This window comes from Tinamus guttatus, unplaced genomic scaffold, assembly GCF_059628265.1.
Source record: "Tinamus guttatus ecotype Peru unplaced genomic scaffold, ASM5962826v1 Tinamus_guttatus_pri_ptg000307l, whole genome shotgun sequence".
In the NCBI taxonomy this organism is placed as follows: domain Eukaryota; kingdom Metazoa; phylum Chordata; class Aves; order Tinamiformes; family Tinamidae; genus Tinamus; species Tinamus guttatus.
Genome location: NW_028288841.1, coordinates 2,679,524 through 2,693,730, shown reverse-complemented (window position 1 = coordinate 2,693,730; position 14,207 = coordinate 2,679,524). Strand labels below are relative to the sequence as shown.

General features: G+C 43.1%; 1 protein-coding gene across 2 annotated transcripts in view; it reads left to right on the top strand.

The window, feature by feature from the left end:
- Window positions 1-14,207, top strand: part of FHIT (fragile histidine triad diadenosine triphosphatase) — a 363,590-nt gene that overhangs the window by 281,153 nt on the left and 68,230 nt on the right. For both annotated transcript variants that reach the window (XM_088528281.1, XM_088528280.1), the window contains exon 5: window positions 2,711-2,779. In XM_088528281.1, coding sequence (XP_088384407.1) covers window positions 2,711-2,779 — 69 coding nt within the window. The remainder of the gene's footprint in view (window positions 1-2,710; window positions 2,780-14,207) is intronic.

Below are 14,207 nucleotides of genomic sequence, written 5' to 3'. Positions count from 1 at the left end.
AAATTGAGCTGGCGCTTAAGTGCCTTGGTGTTTTGAGGCTTCAGCAGTAAAAAATAGCACAAATAGCAAAACCAATCAATTATAGAGCTCTTAATGAATCAAGAATGTTGGAGTCTCCAAATTAGGAAGTCTCCAAATTCAGATTAGAGAAGGTGTTAAATCCCCTTTCTTTGACATTACTCACCATGTGGTACCCGTTGCTCTGGGCTACTTTCTTGGTAAAGCCAAAAAGAAGGAAGCTACTTCTGCTCCTGTTCATTTCTGTTGCAAGAGGGAAAACAGTGCAATACAATATTAGAAACGATAGGGAAAATTCATTTTTTTTTAGTGTAGTTTCCATGTCCAGCATTAAAAGAAATAATTGAGATATCTGGAGAAAAAAAAAAAAAAAAACGTTTTTTAATTGACTGTAGTTACCTCATACATGGCAATACCCTTTTGCTTTCTGATATAGTTGATAGGTTTTGTTAGGCAGCCTGGTGCTGCTTAAGAACATAACGCAAATGCTAAACCTGAGTAATCCCTGAAAACAACTCTACTGATGCCAAGTGGTCCATATGCTGTCATAAACACTTTTTCTTTTCTTTTTCTTTTTTTTTTTTTTTTTTTTTTTGTCATTCTTATCACAAAAAAAAGACCTTTTGGGGCAGAAGTTCACATCAGGCTTATTCATTAGCTGCTGTGCTGGGTCCATAGGTCTGCAGTGTGCCATCTCCACACTGAGCTTTGCACTAGATCCCTGTCTGCTGTCTATTACTTCAGATCATTTGTTGTGGCTATATACAGATCCTTCCTGTGTGCATCCTGGTACATTTTGCCATAAAGATCTAAATTACGCCTAAACCATTTAAAACTGGTTGATCTTTGGGGGCTATGGCTGCTAATATTAAGCTTTTTCTATAATAAAGAACAAACCCTAAACAAGGATGTTTTGACAAAAGATATAATTAGCCACTTATTCCAGAAAAGACAGAAAGAAAGAAAGAGAGAGAAAGAACCTGAATGGTAGTTTATTTTTTTCTGAATGCCTTTTAAAATTAAGGAGAATGACAAAAGTGTAACGTGCTAGTGAAATTTTGCAGTGCCTACACAAACTTTAATCTTCACTCTATTTTTCTGGAAAATCCCTCTTTGTCCAAAAAACTTCCGGCCCAAGGGGTACTAAAGACCATCTTTAAGCTTGCCTTGTTATTTTGAGCAATACATCATGAGAGCAGTGATGTTCAAATGATACATTGCACTAATATATCACAGGAGCACTATCACTCTCATGATATATTAGTATAAAACACTATCCGAACACTATCACTGATATATTACTCAGAAACATAGATTTAACCCTCAAGAAGCATCCCATCTCTAGGCTGAATGAACTGAAAGTTGTAGATAATGATAAGAACAAGCAACAGCATGCTCGGTTTCTCTAGGGCAAACTACGAAAGAAAAAAAGAGCAGTATTCAGAGTATTTCATTAGCTGAAGCATCCTTCTGATTTCATTTTGTTCACTGAGCAACTGTTCTTATGGATTTTATAACACGATATAGGTGTATTTGAATTTTCTTACAAATAGCCTAAGAAAATCTTCTTTGATTTTGGATTTCACTATAGATTTGAGCCATGTTTTGAGAATGCTTCAATGAGGTGCATGAATTTCAGCTGATTTCCAACTCATCAGATTGAGTCAGGTGCAAGCTATCTACATTCCCTGTAAAGCTGTTAGTGCTTTTTGCTGCAGTCTTTTTTTTTTTTAAGGATTTAGGCATTATCTATAAAGATCTGGGGATGCATAAATGCGGTGTGTCACTCAGATCATTTGCTGTCTCCCCTCAATGAGATTTTTCTTTTCTCATGAAGAATTATTGCCAGTATTTTTTTTCCTCCAAAGGGAGTGAAGGAGAAAGCAGGAAAGGTAAAAGCAGCTTTGCCATTTCTTAGCTGAGCTTCTTGCAGAAAAGCTTTTGGCTTGCGCTTGTGTCCCTGGGGACATGAGAGGTGCCCAACACGAGGGTGTTGGGGTCCCTCTGTGCATTTCCCCAGGACCTGACTTGTCCCATGGCACCTTGTGTGTCTCTCCCCTGGAGCCCAATTCTCCCAGGGGTGTCTGTGCCTGGAGCACAGTGGGGACTTTGTTCCTTTATATTCATGTTAACAGCTCCTGGAAGGAAAAGCAAAGTATTTTAGTGCCTTCTTAATCTTGAAAGAGCAATTTTGTCAGACGGGCTGCGTTTCCCCTCTCACGATGCCGTTTCCATGTGTGCCGCCTCGGTTCCCTGCCAGTGGCTTCCAGCATCCCGTGGTCTCCACTGTGCCGAGCCCCAAGCGCGTAACCCCGCGCGGCCGCCGGCCTCCGCTGGGCAGCTCCTCAGCCTTGTCGCTTTTGAAGTCGCAACACGCAGCTCCAAGGTACATTGTCATTTCAAAGCTGTGGCTAAATACGGCTCCGACTGACAACGATGAATAATTCCACAGAGCCCCTCCACTTCCAGGCATTTCACTCCGAAGCTCATATATGCAGCAGAGCTGCTCTCTCATGTTTTTCATCTTTCATATTCTCAGAAGAGTTATGGAGCAGGTTAATGTATTTTTCTCTGAAAATAATGCTGTGGGAGCCTGGGTGTCGTTACTGGTATGTGCGGAGAACAGTGCTGACAGTCTAGAAAAGGGAGTAATGGTCTTGATAATCACCGCTGTGTTGTTTCACATTTTCAGCATGTTCATGTCCACATCCTTCCAAGGAGGGCCGGAGACTTCAGCAGGAATGATAATGTCTACGAGGAGGTAAGGGCTACACTCTATTTCTTGGTGTTTTGATCTTTAGAAAAATGACCTTAATGATTCAGGCCCTGCTTCAAGTGGAGTTATATTAAGCAATCCCTGTCTCTTCATTGGTTGCAAGGAGAGGCTGATAAGCACCAAGCAGTGTATAGTGGTTTGCCCACAAGCTGTGGCTCAAGGTATGGTCCCGCAGGGTCTCAAGGAAGGAGCTGTGGCTCAAGGTATGGTCCTACAGTGTCCCAAGGAAGGTTGTTGTTCGACCATGTTGGGCCTTTCACTGTGGCGGCTGCACGCAGAGCGAGGCAGCATCTCTACCGATCGCTGTTTTATGTTGCGAGCGCTGGAAGGGGGATAAATCCTTGCCGAATGCCATGGCTTGGCATATCCTGTCCTGGCTGACACCCCAGAGCTGCAAAACTCCCCTTCCAGCAAGGAGCGTCACAGGAGGCTCATTACAAATGGACCACAAATTGCCCTTTTTCTCTTGTTCAAGCACTGGACAAATCACATTGTAACTCTGAAGATAGGAATTAAAAAGCAGCAATGCATCTAGACGAGATATATGCATGGTGACATATGCATGCGTGTAGCCTGTGCTGCTGAGGTGGGGAAATAAGCTGCTCCAGCTTGACTAAATAACTGGCTTTGGTTTACGTGCACAATTGTATTGGCATTAACAGGAAGTTGTCCCCAGCTTGACAGCTGTCACAATGAGTGAATGAAAAATCTTGCTATTGTTAGATTTATCGATAGTTTTTAGGAGATTTAGTAGGATACTCTGTCTCAAATATGACATTTTCCTTTCTTTCTTAAAGTAATTAATACAAACTTCCCCAATACCACTGAAATACCATCTGCTGGAGGAAAAATTCATGGTATTTTATGCCTCTGATTTTTCTTCTGTTGTGATATATGCAGGAAGACAACTTTCCGCTCTCAAAAAGAATGGTAGCATACTTTAAAGGTCTTCAATGACTTCTCAATGAAAAAAAAAAGAAAAGAAAAGAAAGAAAGTTTATTATTGACCAGGTACATGAAGGGTAGAGACTGAGAACCCTACTAATAAGGGCATAACCTTATAATGAGATTGCTGAGCAAAGAAGTAAAAACTAAATATGTAATGGCAGTCTTGTGTGCTGCTGTCATTGGGAATAGCTGAAGTGAGGCTACATGAAAGTTAACTTGCTTTTCCTTTTCAAATGTGCTAAGTGGTTTTAGACACTGTGCCAGACAAAAATTCTGTTTCCATTTTCTTGTCAGGTTTCCTGGTTTCAGCACGTTTCTTTCTCTCTTGTTATATGTAAATACAACCAGGTAGAACTATTTAATGAGTATACATTAATTATTGTTAAATGAAGATGGGACAAAGAGCAGAAAAAATGTTATTATCTTGTCTGAGGGTGACTGGGGCTAGAAAGGGCATGGAAAGGAAATGTAGTGCTATATCCAGACAAGTGCCAGGTTCATATTTGCTGTTGATCAAGCTCTAGGCCTGGTGCCCTTAGGCTTAAGGCTAGGGTTAGGGACAAGAGCGAGAGAAAGGCTAGAGCCCCATCAGGAGTGGGACTAGAAAGGGCAGGCCAAGGGGTTATATGTACAAATGGAAACATAGAAAGTTTCATCTCCATGTGAGGAAGAACTTCTTTGCTGTGAGGGTGCCAGAGCCCTGGAATGGGCTGCCCAGAGAGGTTGTAGAGTCTCCTTCTCTGGAGATCTTCAAGATCTGCCTGGATGCCGCCCCGTGCCCCGTGCTCTGGGTGTCCCTGCTGGAGCAGGGGGTTGGAATGGATGATCTCTAGAGGTGCCTTCCAACCTCAGCTATTCTGTGGTTCTCTTATTCTGTCATTTTTCGTTATAGCAATTAGCAGCAAGTGTATAGCAGCAAATGTTGCTTGGAGCAGATACGGTTAAGCAAAGATGTTTGGAAATTACTTGGGGGTTATGTCAATAAGGCAAAATCTTTTGATATAATGTAACTTTGCATTGTGCCAACAGGACATATGTCTTTGCTCAGGAGATCTTTCGGAGTTTTAGGAAGATCTGTGGATCATGGCAGGGAAACAGACTGCAAATCTAGAAGGGACAGAGTACCATTAGGTGAGATGCAGATCCTGGAGAGAGCTTTAATTCCATCATCCATGAAAAGTGTGTTGAGGACAATCCATACAATCCATAACCTGTTTATAAATGAGGCTTGGCTTCCATGTATTTGAGTGATAGAAGGAGTTGTTCTTTAGGTAGAGCAGACTTCCATCCAAAGTCATCCTCGTGTAGGATGTGACACTGAGGCTGATCAGCCTCCCTCAAATAATTTTTTGAATAACAGACTGTGGATGAAACCCAGATGAAGTTTTGCTTATCGCCAAGGCTGGTTTGGCTACCACAGATAAAGGTAGCATAAGTATTTGACATAATTTTCACAAATTCTGGATCGCAGCTCTGGTTCAAACACCTGTCACAAAACTCCTATCTCTAAGTGGCTTTGCAGTCTCCCAACTCCTCGGATGTCATTTGTCGATGCTCAGCTGACTGTTGACAAATCCCATTGCTCAGGGAGTGTTTGACAGTGAAGGGAATGCCCAGCTGCTGAGACATCCATCCTCTTGAAAGATTTCTAGAGTTGAGACAGCTGGAAAGCACTTGTAGTCTCTTGCTGTGTGCTTTATTTCTCCCATTTGGTTTGGGAGTGACCGCCCTTCTGATTGAAAAGACAGAACAAAGTGGAGCAGGTTGATCCCTGCTCAGTGAAGTCTGTTTACTGGACTCTGGTGCCTGCAGGCTTTGGGCTGTGAAGCTCTGGGAAAGCCTCTTCTGGAACTACTTTTAAGTGTGAAGAGTATACTTAAGGGTAAGATAGATCTTTACCACTTGCTTTTTAATAAGGCTGCTGATGGGCCTAATACCTGCTAGTTTCCAAATGGGAATTGGAGAAGAAATGAAAGAGGGGCAGACACCTAGTCCATAGTACAGACATTCATTGCAATTTACACTGCTGCATTTCATTGCATATGAAAGAAGTCACTGCATGATTTTTCTAAGATACAGAGGGCATGATTAATAATGAAAGAATCTACTTTGAACATTTTGGCTTAGGGTATGTCTTTCCTCTGCATCTTTGCAGGAATAATTTTGGGGAGGGTATTTCCCAGGGACTGTTAACTATCTACCCTGTGGGCTCACCACACTGAAAAGCTACAGGCACAGTTTTTCAGTTCTTCTTACATTTTCTTCAAATTATTTGAAGCCTAATCCTGCAAGCATGTACATGTCAGAGTTAAATTGATCTTACAGTTGTTTATAGGATCAGGTCCTTCATGTTTTACTCTAGCCAGATTACTTTTTTCATGTGCATCTGGAGATACTCTTTTTCATCAATTCTCTCTCTCTCTTGGAGACCAAAACTGTAGCAGCTAAATAGTAGGAAAACTTTTAATTGGAATGCCTACTTCGCTATATATGTTTTTCATTTGGTTTGAAATAGAATAGTATGCTTATTAATCAAGGAATTGAAAGGCCCTGTTGAGGCTTTGCCTACTTTAAAAGAGAAGATGAGTTCCTCGCTATTGTAAGGGCATGTCACAGTAACTGGTAAGAATATGGTATTAAAGGATATTCTTTATTGTAGAGCTACCCCCACATTGTTACAGTCAGCACAAGCACTGCCGAGTTGTTGGAGGTCATCGTGTCCAAGACATTCAAGAACATTATCCTGAAATGTCTCAACTGTTTCATACACTCAGCCATCTGTGGGCAGTCCTCTCATTCAGTGTGTGTTTGAAAAGTCCACAGCACAGCTTGTCCCCGGTCTCTACTGAGCAGTTAGCCATTTCTGCAATATAAATAACATTCATCATCCTTTAGGTTGGCAGGTAATAGCTGTACTGGGCTAGAGAGCATGAGGCTTTCCTACAAAAGAAGTCTGCAGTGCTGCTATTCTCGGTATCGATCTCAATAATGTTAATTTGGAGGCTGATGGACTCGGGTGGATGAGGGCAACCCAGGCTCTCTATGAGACCCCTGAGCATCCCTGGCACTCAGTGATGGGTTTTGTGGGGCAGACCCTGCGCCTCTTGGGCCTGAGCCTCCCACCTGCTGCTGTGGATGCACATCCAAGGCGATGTGTTCAGGGCAAAGAGGGTCCAGTCCTCCAGACGGCTCTGCTTTTGTGCCCGCCTCATTTTCTTGCCTGTCTTCAGCTTTCGATCTAGACTGATGGGAAATAAAAGAACTGTAAAAGGAGAAAGCACAAAAGAGAGAGGCTGACCAAAACCCGGGTGCCTCCGGCCCTCTGCGGCCTGCCAGGACCAGCAGAGCTGCCTGCCTTGGGGACCTGTTGTAATGAGCCTGCCTGAGACATCCTAATGTGAATTCTTTGGGAACTTAAGGATTCTGCAAAATGCAGAAGCCAGGAAAAGAATTCGGTTCATGCTGTCCTCCTTCCCCCCCGGCACTCAGACACACAGCAAGAGAATCACTTAGGGAAAGATATTTTGACTTAGTGATCTCGTTCAGCACATTATGTTAAATCATTTCAGCAAGAATACCTATTAGTAGTCATTTCCAATTCCAGGGAGGATGAAGGAGGCATTTTGGCACATGACTCTAGAACCTGCTGGGCTACTTTTTGAGGCTAGCAAACCTGGAAAACCGTGGTGAATGCAGAAGTTTAGTGAAACAAGTTTAATTCTGCTGTGTCTGGCTGCAGCGTGCCTGCTCCCTGCCCTGCCCACGGTGCCGCGCGCTGCTGGGCGCGGAGCCTGGCGCAGGGGTTGGGACATGCACGGCTGCGCGGAGCGGCACGGGCTGCTTCCTGCTTGAAGATAAGGTATATAATGAAAAGATAAATAAGCCCCAATCCAGGTCCTGCTAGACAAAATGGAAAGATGCCCAACAGCTTCTGTGAGCATCGGATTGAGCTACTCATGAAAATTAACGGCATGCAGAGCTAATAGGCTGTTTGCTGGCCTCAGAATTATTTTGCACCTTCTGGGAACATATTGTAGCCTGCTGGTAGATCAGTCTGCTGCATCGGAGCTCCCTTGGGACCAGACTCTGCTTTCTTTTCAACCTTGCATGGGTGAACCCGTGGAAAGAGAGGAAAGCGGCACAGAATCTAAATATATTTTTTTAAAAAATCTGTGTTTTCCCAGGGTGCAACTCTGTTTTCCCTATCTTCTTACAATGTGGTAGAAAATAAATGCTTCCCAGTAGCCTGTGGATTTTATCCTGGTCTTGCCAATGTTGCTCTTTTTGACTGACACGGCATCAGGGGAGATTCCTGCTAGCCAATGGGCCTAAGTCCTCCCCAGTTGCTTCATGTGTCTTGTGATATTGTAGCGACTCCAGCAGGGCAAGTCCAATTAACTGTAGGAATATTTCCATTTGGGAGTACTGCGGTAGAAGCTAGAACAACATGAAGTCATTCTGAGTTTACCTGAGTGTTTTTTTCTTTCTCTCTCTCTCTCTCTCTTTTTTTTTTTTCACAACAAGCAAATTTCCTTTTTGAGTTTAATGAAATCATTTGTGTTCTGGACCATGATATTCTATCTGACTATGATCCGAAACCCCCGGAGGCTGCCGCATCCCCTGGGTGTTTCTTGCATGCGCCTCTCCTACAAAAGGCAAACTGACAAATTAGTTAGTTGGGTCCAGCAGGAACGCTGAGAGACATCCCATCACCACGGATAGCTCCCTAGATGGAAGCCCCACTGGTTTTGATATTTCCTGCCCTTTCCAAGCGGGCAAGACATTTCTTAATTTGAAACCTGAAATCTCAGAGACCTTCCCGTATACTGTGTCCATTGCTGCGCATATCTTAAGATAGAAGGATACCGTAATCGAATCTGATTACGAGATGTCTCGTGTATTGAAATCTTCCATCAGATCTAGAGAAATGGAAGCAGTCCAAGTATAGGAACAGATCAGAAGTGGTTAGAAGGCTTTCTGCCGAGGCAGCCATCCTTCACGATCACACGCATGCCCTTTACACCTAGGCTTTGTCTGGAAGGTAATGTGCACTTGGCATTTTGCATATCATCGTGCAGTCGGATTGCCCTGCAGCCCAGCTGTCTCCCTGCATCCCATCATTGTTGCTGCTGCTTCCTACCGTCTCCTGGCGTAGGGTTTCTCCAGTCATTTCCTTCAGAGGTAAAAAATACTGACTTCAAGGAGTCACTTACATTTAGTCTATAACCTAGCACAGACAAATTATTGTGGCCATCGCCTGAGAGCGCTTGGCCTGTGCTGCAGGATATTTACTTTGTTTAGCTCGTGGAGTATTTGCTCTTTTGTGTCCTTGATGGTAGTTCATTGACAAGGGACTTAGTGACAAAAAGCCTCTGACCAAAGACAGTTTGCTGATAAGGGGATTAAAGCAAACATGGTCTCCGTGGCCCATTTATGCTGTCAGCACTTGGGCTTGCTCAGCTGCTTAGGTGCTTCTTGTCTACTCCAAGTCCCCAAGGTAAAACTGTCTCTAGACCTCTGCTTATCCTGGGATGCACGATGTGAGCTGAGCTTGTGCTGGTGGGGAGAACATGCTCCATTAGGAACCTGGATTCTGGGCTCTGCAGAGTTGATGAGATGGAAAGTAAATAAAACAGTCAGAGAGTTGGCGTTTTCCAAAGAGATTTAATTTTGCCCGACCTGAAATGTTGGCATAAACATAAAATGAAATATTCCCTCGCATTCTATTTAGGGGTCAGGATATGAAAGCAACTATTTGGTAAGAAGCAAATCGCACTGAAATCCCACGTGCTCAGCGATAGATTATTTCAACAATTGGTTTTGTCAACAGCAAAATTTTAGAACCAGTGGTGATTGACATGATTCCTTGCAGTCCATAGGACTGGTTCAGATTTGACCAGCAGCTCACTGTGATCCAAATCCCTCAGCTATATGAGCATATTCAGATAGCTAGATGTTACAGTTTTAGCTTGTGACACCCTTAAGAGGTTCGTTAAGGAAAGATCTCTCTGAACCCTGTAATTTGGGACAGCTGCTTTAGTGGCAGTCTTTGCAAATGCAAAAGAGGAGAGGAGAGGAGAGGAGAGGAGAGGAGAGGAGAGGAGAGGAGAGGAGAGGAGAGGAGAGGAGAGGAGAGGAGAGGAGAGGAGAGGAGAGGAGAGGAGAGGAGAGGAGAGGAGAGGAGAGGAGAGGAGAGGAGAGGAGAGGAGAGGAGAGGAGAGGAGAGGAGAGGAGAGGAGAGGAGAGGAGAGGAGAGGAGAGGAGAGGAGAGGAGAGGAGAGGAGAGGAGAGGAGAGGAGAGGAGAGGAGAGGAGAGGAGAGGAGAGGAGAGCATTTTGAGGGGTCAGCTTCGTCTTCTGGTGGTACAAGTACCAGGGATCTGGAGAGTGACCACTTCATAGGAGACACCATTCAAACTGGCTCTTCCTGGCATTTTGATTTTACCCATCAGTAAATCAGCAACTTTGGTGACTTGAATGCCATATTATCCCTTGCTTTCAAAGTATGACTACCATAAATGGAGTCAAGTGTTCTTCCCTGTTGGGAAGTAGATGAAATGTGATGGAATAGCTTTACCAACATTTACAAGGTTAACTTCTTTCATTTTGTTAAGTAGAAACATTGGGGAAAAAATGTGAGATATAAGCTTTCTAGATACGTGCTCGTGACCTGATTTTGTTGGCTTTGTTAAAGAAGTATTCTTTCTAGTTCTTTTTATTTGCCCACTGTTTCCCGTTTTCTATTTTTTTTTTCCTGGGAGAAGGAAACAGAACTGAAAGAGGTTTAGAAAACTACCAACAATCCAAATTAGAAAGAGAAATCTGCGTGGTTATGGTTTCCAGAAACCTAAATGTTGTGCTGCCTGATTGAGTTGCAACAAAAGCCCCCAAACCTCTTTCAAGGTACTTCTGAGTATGAAACTGTTTATTTAAATGAAAGGGAGAAATATAAATTCTAAAGAGAAAGACTTTTTTTAATAAAAATTATTTATATGTTTATGTACTTAGGAACATCAGGTTGTACGTATGGGCAGAGTGGAGGGCTGAGAGGCACCTCTGATATTTTTCTATATTTTGACCTGGGCAAAGATCAGGAATGAAGCTCTGTTCCATTTTCTGTTGTAGCTTGCTCTAGTGCTCTGTTCTTTTTTTTATTCATAAAGTTAATGTCTGTGGGAACCAGCAGATCTTCTCTTTTCCGCAAAAATGAATGTGATTTGAGCATCCAAGGCTTTGAGCAAGCTCTCACCGTGGCATGCATTTGCTTAGTATTTCTGCTAAAATAATCCTCAGTGAAATAGTTAACAGTATTGAAATATAAATTGCCATCCTTGAAGCTCCGAAGTTAACACCTGTCTGTTAACAACTCGCTGTGGTTTCACAGTTAACACCTCACCTCTTCCTGTAGAAGACAACACTTTACATTACAGCTTGTGGTCTGGCAAAAATGCTACAGAGTTTATCATAGGCACATCTCAGTTTCGTGCATTTAAAAGAGTAGCTAAAATATTCACTGCCGAAGATAGCTCGGTCCATGTTCTCTACCATCCCTGCCATATGTTGAGAAGGACTTAATGTGCGTAAAAGGGGAGGTACAAAACGATTTTAGGCAAGATCCTGCAGGAATATGGCTTCAGTTTCTATAGCGCTTACTGTTTTTCCTTTTATTTCTGCTCTTCTGGACCCTGATGGTGTTAAGTACACAGACCAGTTGGTTGGATGCTGAGGAGTCAGGTTCATTTTGGGCAGGTCTAGCTACGACTCCGAAGGCCCTGAAGATGCAAGGAGGAAGGCTGCTGGCAGCGTGTGTGCGGAATAAGAGGGCGCATGGCTTTCCTCGCAAGGATTTTGCTGCAAAGGGAATCCAGCAAGATTGCAGACTTGCTCCCGTACTGAGAAACAAAACGTTCCTTTTGGTTTCAGAAAGGAGATTTTAACAAATCATTGCACTTCAGTGAAAATTCATTTTGACAGAGTGTCAGGATAATTATATACAATTTGGTTTTGCTTAAATATCATAAGCACTATTGTTTCTTTTCCGTGTTAAGACTTGACTTGAGTGCTAGGTTGCAGCAGTTTTCCTTAATTGCTTTAACCCGTGGCCTTAAGAAAATGATTACTTTAAATTTACACTTGTTAAGTACACTGCTAATGAACAAAAGACTTTATCAATCTTTGGCAGAGCAGAACTATATATATAAAAAAAAAAAAGTAGAGAAAGCGAGAGAAGCTAATTACCCACCCATTCTGTTAATGCTTATTTTAATCATACTGCCTGCCCTTCCTGGCAGCCAGAGCCATTAGGCTGCAGAGGCAGGAGGCTGGCTACGCGGGCAAACGGCACGGATGTGGAGAATGGGGCCCAGGAGTGCCATTCGACTTGTCAGTTTATATAGACATAAAGCTTCATTGTTGTGCACAGACACAACTGGCTTTTTAAAAGTCTATTTCCCTCCTGATGATGTGAGAATCTGCTACCCTCGCTCCTACTGCTCTCCAGCCCTCAAATCTGTTAGAGAGCAGTTTAGCCAGAGCAAAGTGCACGCGGGTTGCGCGATGCTGCAGGGCCTGCTGGCCCCCAGCTGATGGGTTCTTCTCGTGCAAGTGACCCCTTTTTCCAGCTCCAAAGCACAAAATGCTGCCAGGGTGGGAGTGAAGGGCTTGAGCTCCAAAACCAGGGTGAGGGGCCCATTGCAGGAAGCTCTAAAACTCTCATAGAGCTGCAAAAGTCTTCAGAACTGTTAGTTTTCAGTGGCATTAAGTGTGTGTTCTGAAGTGCACAGGGTGTTCAAAAGAAAAGAAGATCTAACGGTGTTTCCTTCTGGGGCAAAAATGAAATGCCTTCAAAATTTAATTAATTGCAGGCAATGTGTGATGTGTTTTCAAACATAGCTCATCTCATTGCTGTTTTCCATGCATAGGAACCTGATCCTTTTCCAACCGTTAACTTGTTAACTAAGGACATCTCTTCGGTGAAAACACCTGCCTGTCTTGGGTGTTGTGGGAAACCTCCAAAAGAGGTTTTGGGAAATGCAGTTGTCCCAAGTTCTGGCTTTTGCACTATGCAAAATGAGGAGAGTGTTTAATGGCCCCTATGTCAAGGAGCTGCATTTACTGCTTCAAGAAAAAGCAACCCTCAAAATCTGCTTGATTGAGTTGTGACCTAATTATGGCTAGCCAAGCACAGGGATTCCAATAACTAGGAAAAGCAAAGACATAAGGCAGCCTCTGTCCCATATTGCACCACTATTAGTTTTGACATTGTGAACAGAGCTATCTGAGACCCCTTTATTTAATTGCAAAAATTGGTCATGTGTTTGTTGGAAACACATAAGCAAATACAGCCAAATGGTTTGATCTCACTTTTTGTCTACCAACAGTTTCCTTCAAGAGATTTCAAGCTTTCTAGAAGGCAAAAGATACTGAAATATATATATAGCTTTTAATAGATGCTGTATTTTTATACTTCTTTTCCTTGAAGAACCGCTCTTATCTTTCCTTTTTGTAAGCAAAAAGGCTGTTCTCAGTCATTGCGTTAGTGTCTTTGGAGCGGCTAATGCACACAGCTGCCAGATCACGTACAGTAGGGAAGTTATGCAGGGCTTTCTTCAGCTGAAGCATGATTGTGAGCCGTAATTGAGATTAGCCCCCCAGGAGAAGGGACTCTGCTCTCCCTCTCATTTTTTTTCCTCAGTAAAATAGTTGCACTTACTACATTTATGAGGAGATTCTAAGTGCTAGCATACTTCTTTCCCCCATACTTCTGCCATTTCCCTGGCAGTTGTGCTTGGGAAATAACAATTCATAAGACTGCATAAACACTTAAAGTCTTAGGCATCCCCTGACACTTTTGACTTTTCTGTTTGCTGATAACTTCATTTCACACTTGTACATCTGAAGTGCCCGTTTCTGGAGACCTCAGTATTTTTAGATATGCTAATTAAATTTCCTACCATTTCTGTGAGGGCTCTAAGAAACAGTACTCAGAGGTGAGTTGCAGAGAGGTGGAGGGACATTTTGAGGTTATGGAGCAAGTTGGATCCCCTGAGTACAGACAGGTACAGATACATGGAGCAGTCCAACACAGGAGGTTCATGCTGCCTTGCAGGAGACTCTGCCCTCAGAACATTTGATACGTGTTCCCCAGCTTTGAAAACTGAGGTGACTCTACTGAACTTGGCCTTGGTTTTTCTTTCTTGAGAGTAATGTTGCTGGCATATAATAAAACAGATCATCACCTGCAATAGGCTGGTTTAATACCAGCAAATCCTGTGAGTCGTAGCAATTAGTACTCTTTGAAGGTAGGTGTCTTGCTATTTTAATGACAAGTAACCTACTCACCTGGACATGAGAGTGGCTTCAGTAGAGCTGGAGTCTGCCTTGGGTGGTGGTGACCAAACACTTAAGGGAAGGAGCCTAAGAATTGGCACAAGTTTAGGATGCCATTGCCTTTTTTGCTCCGAAAG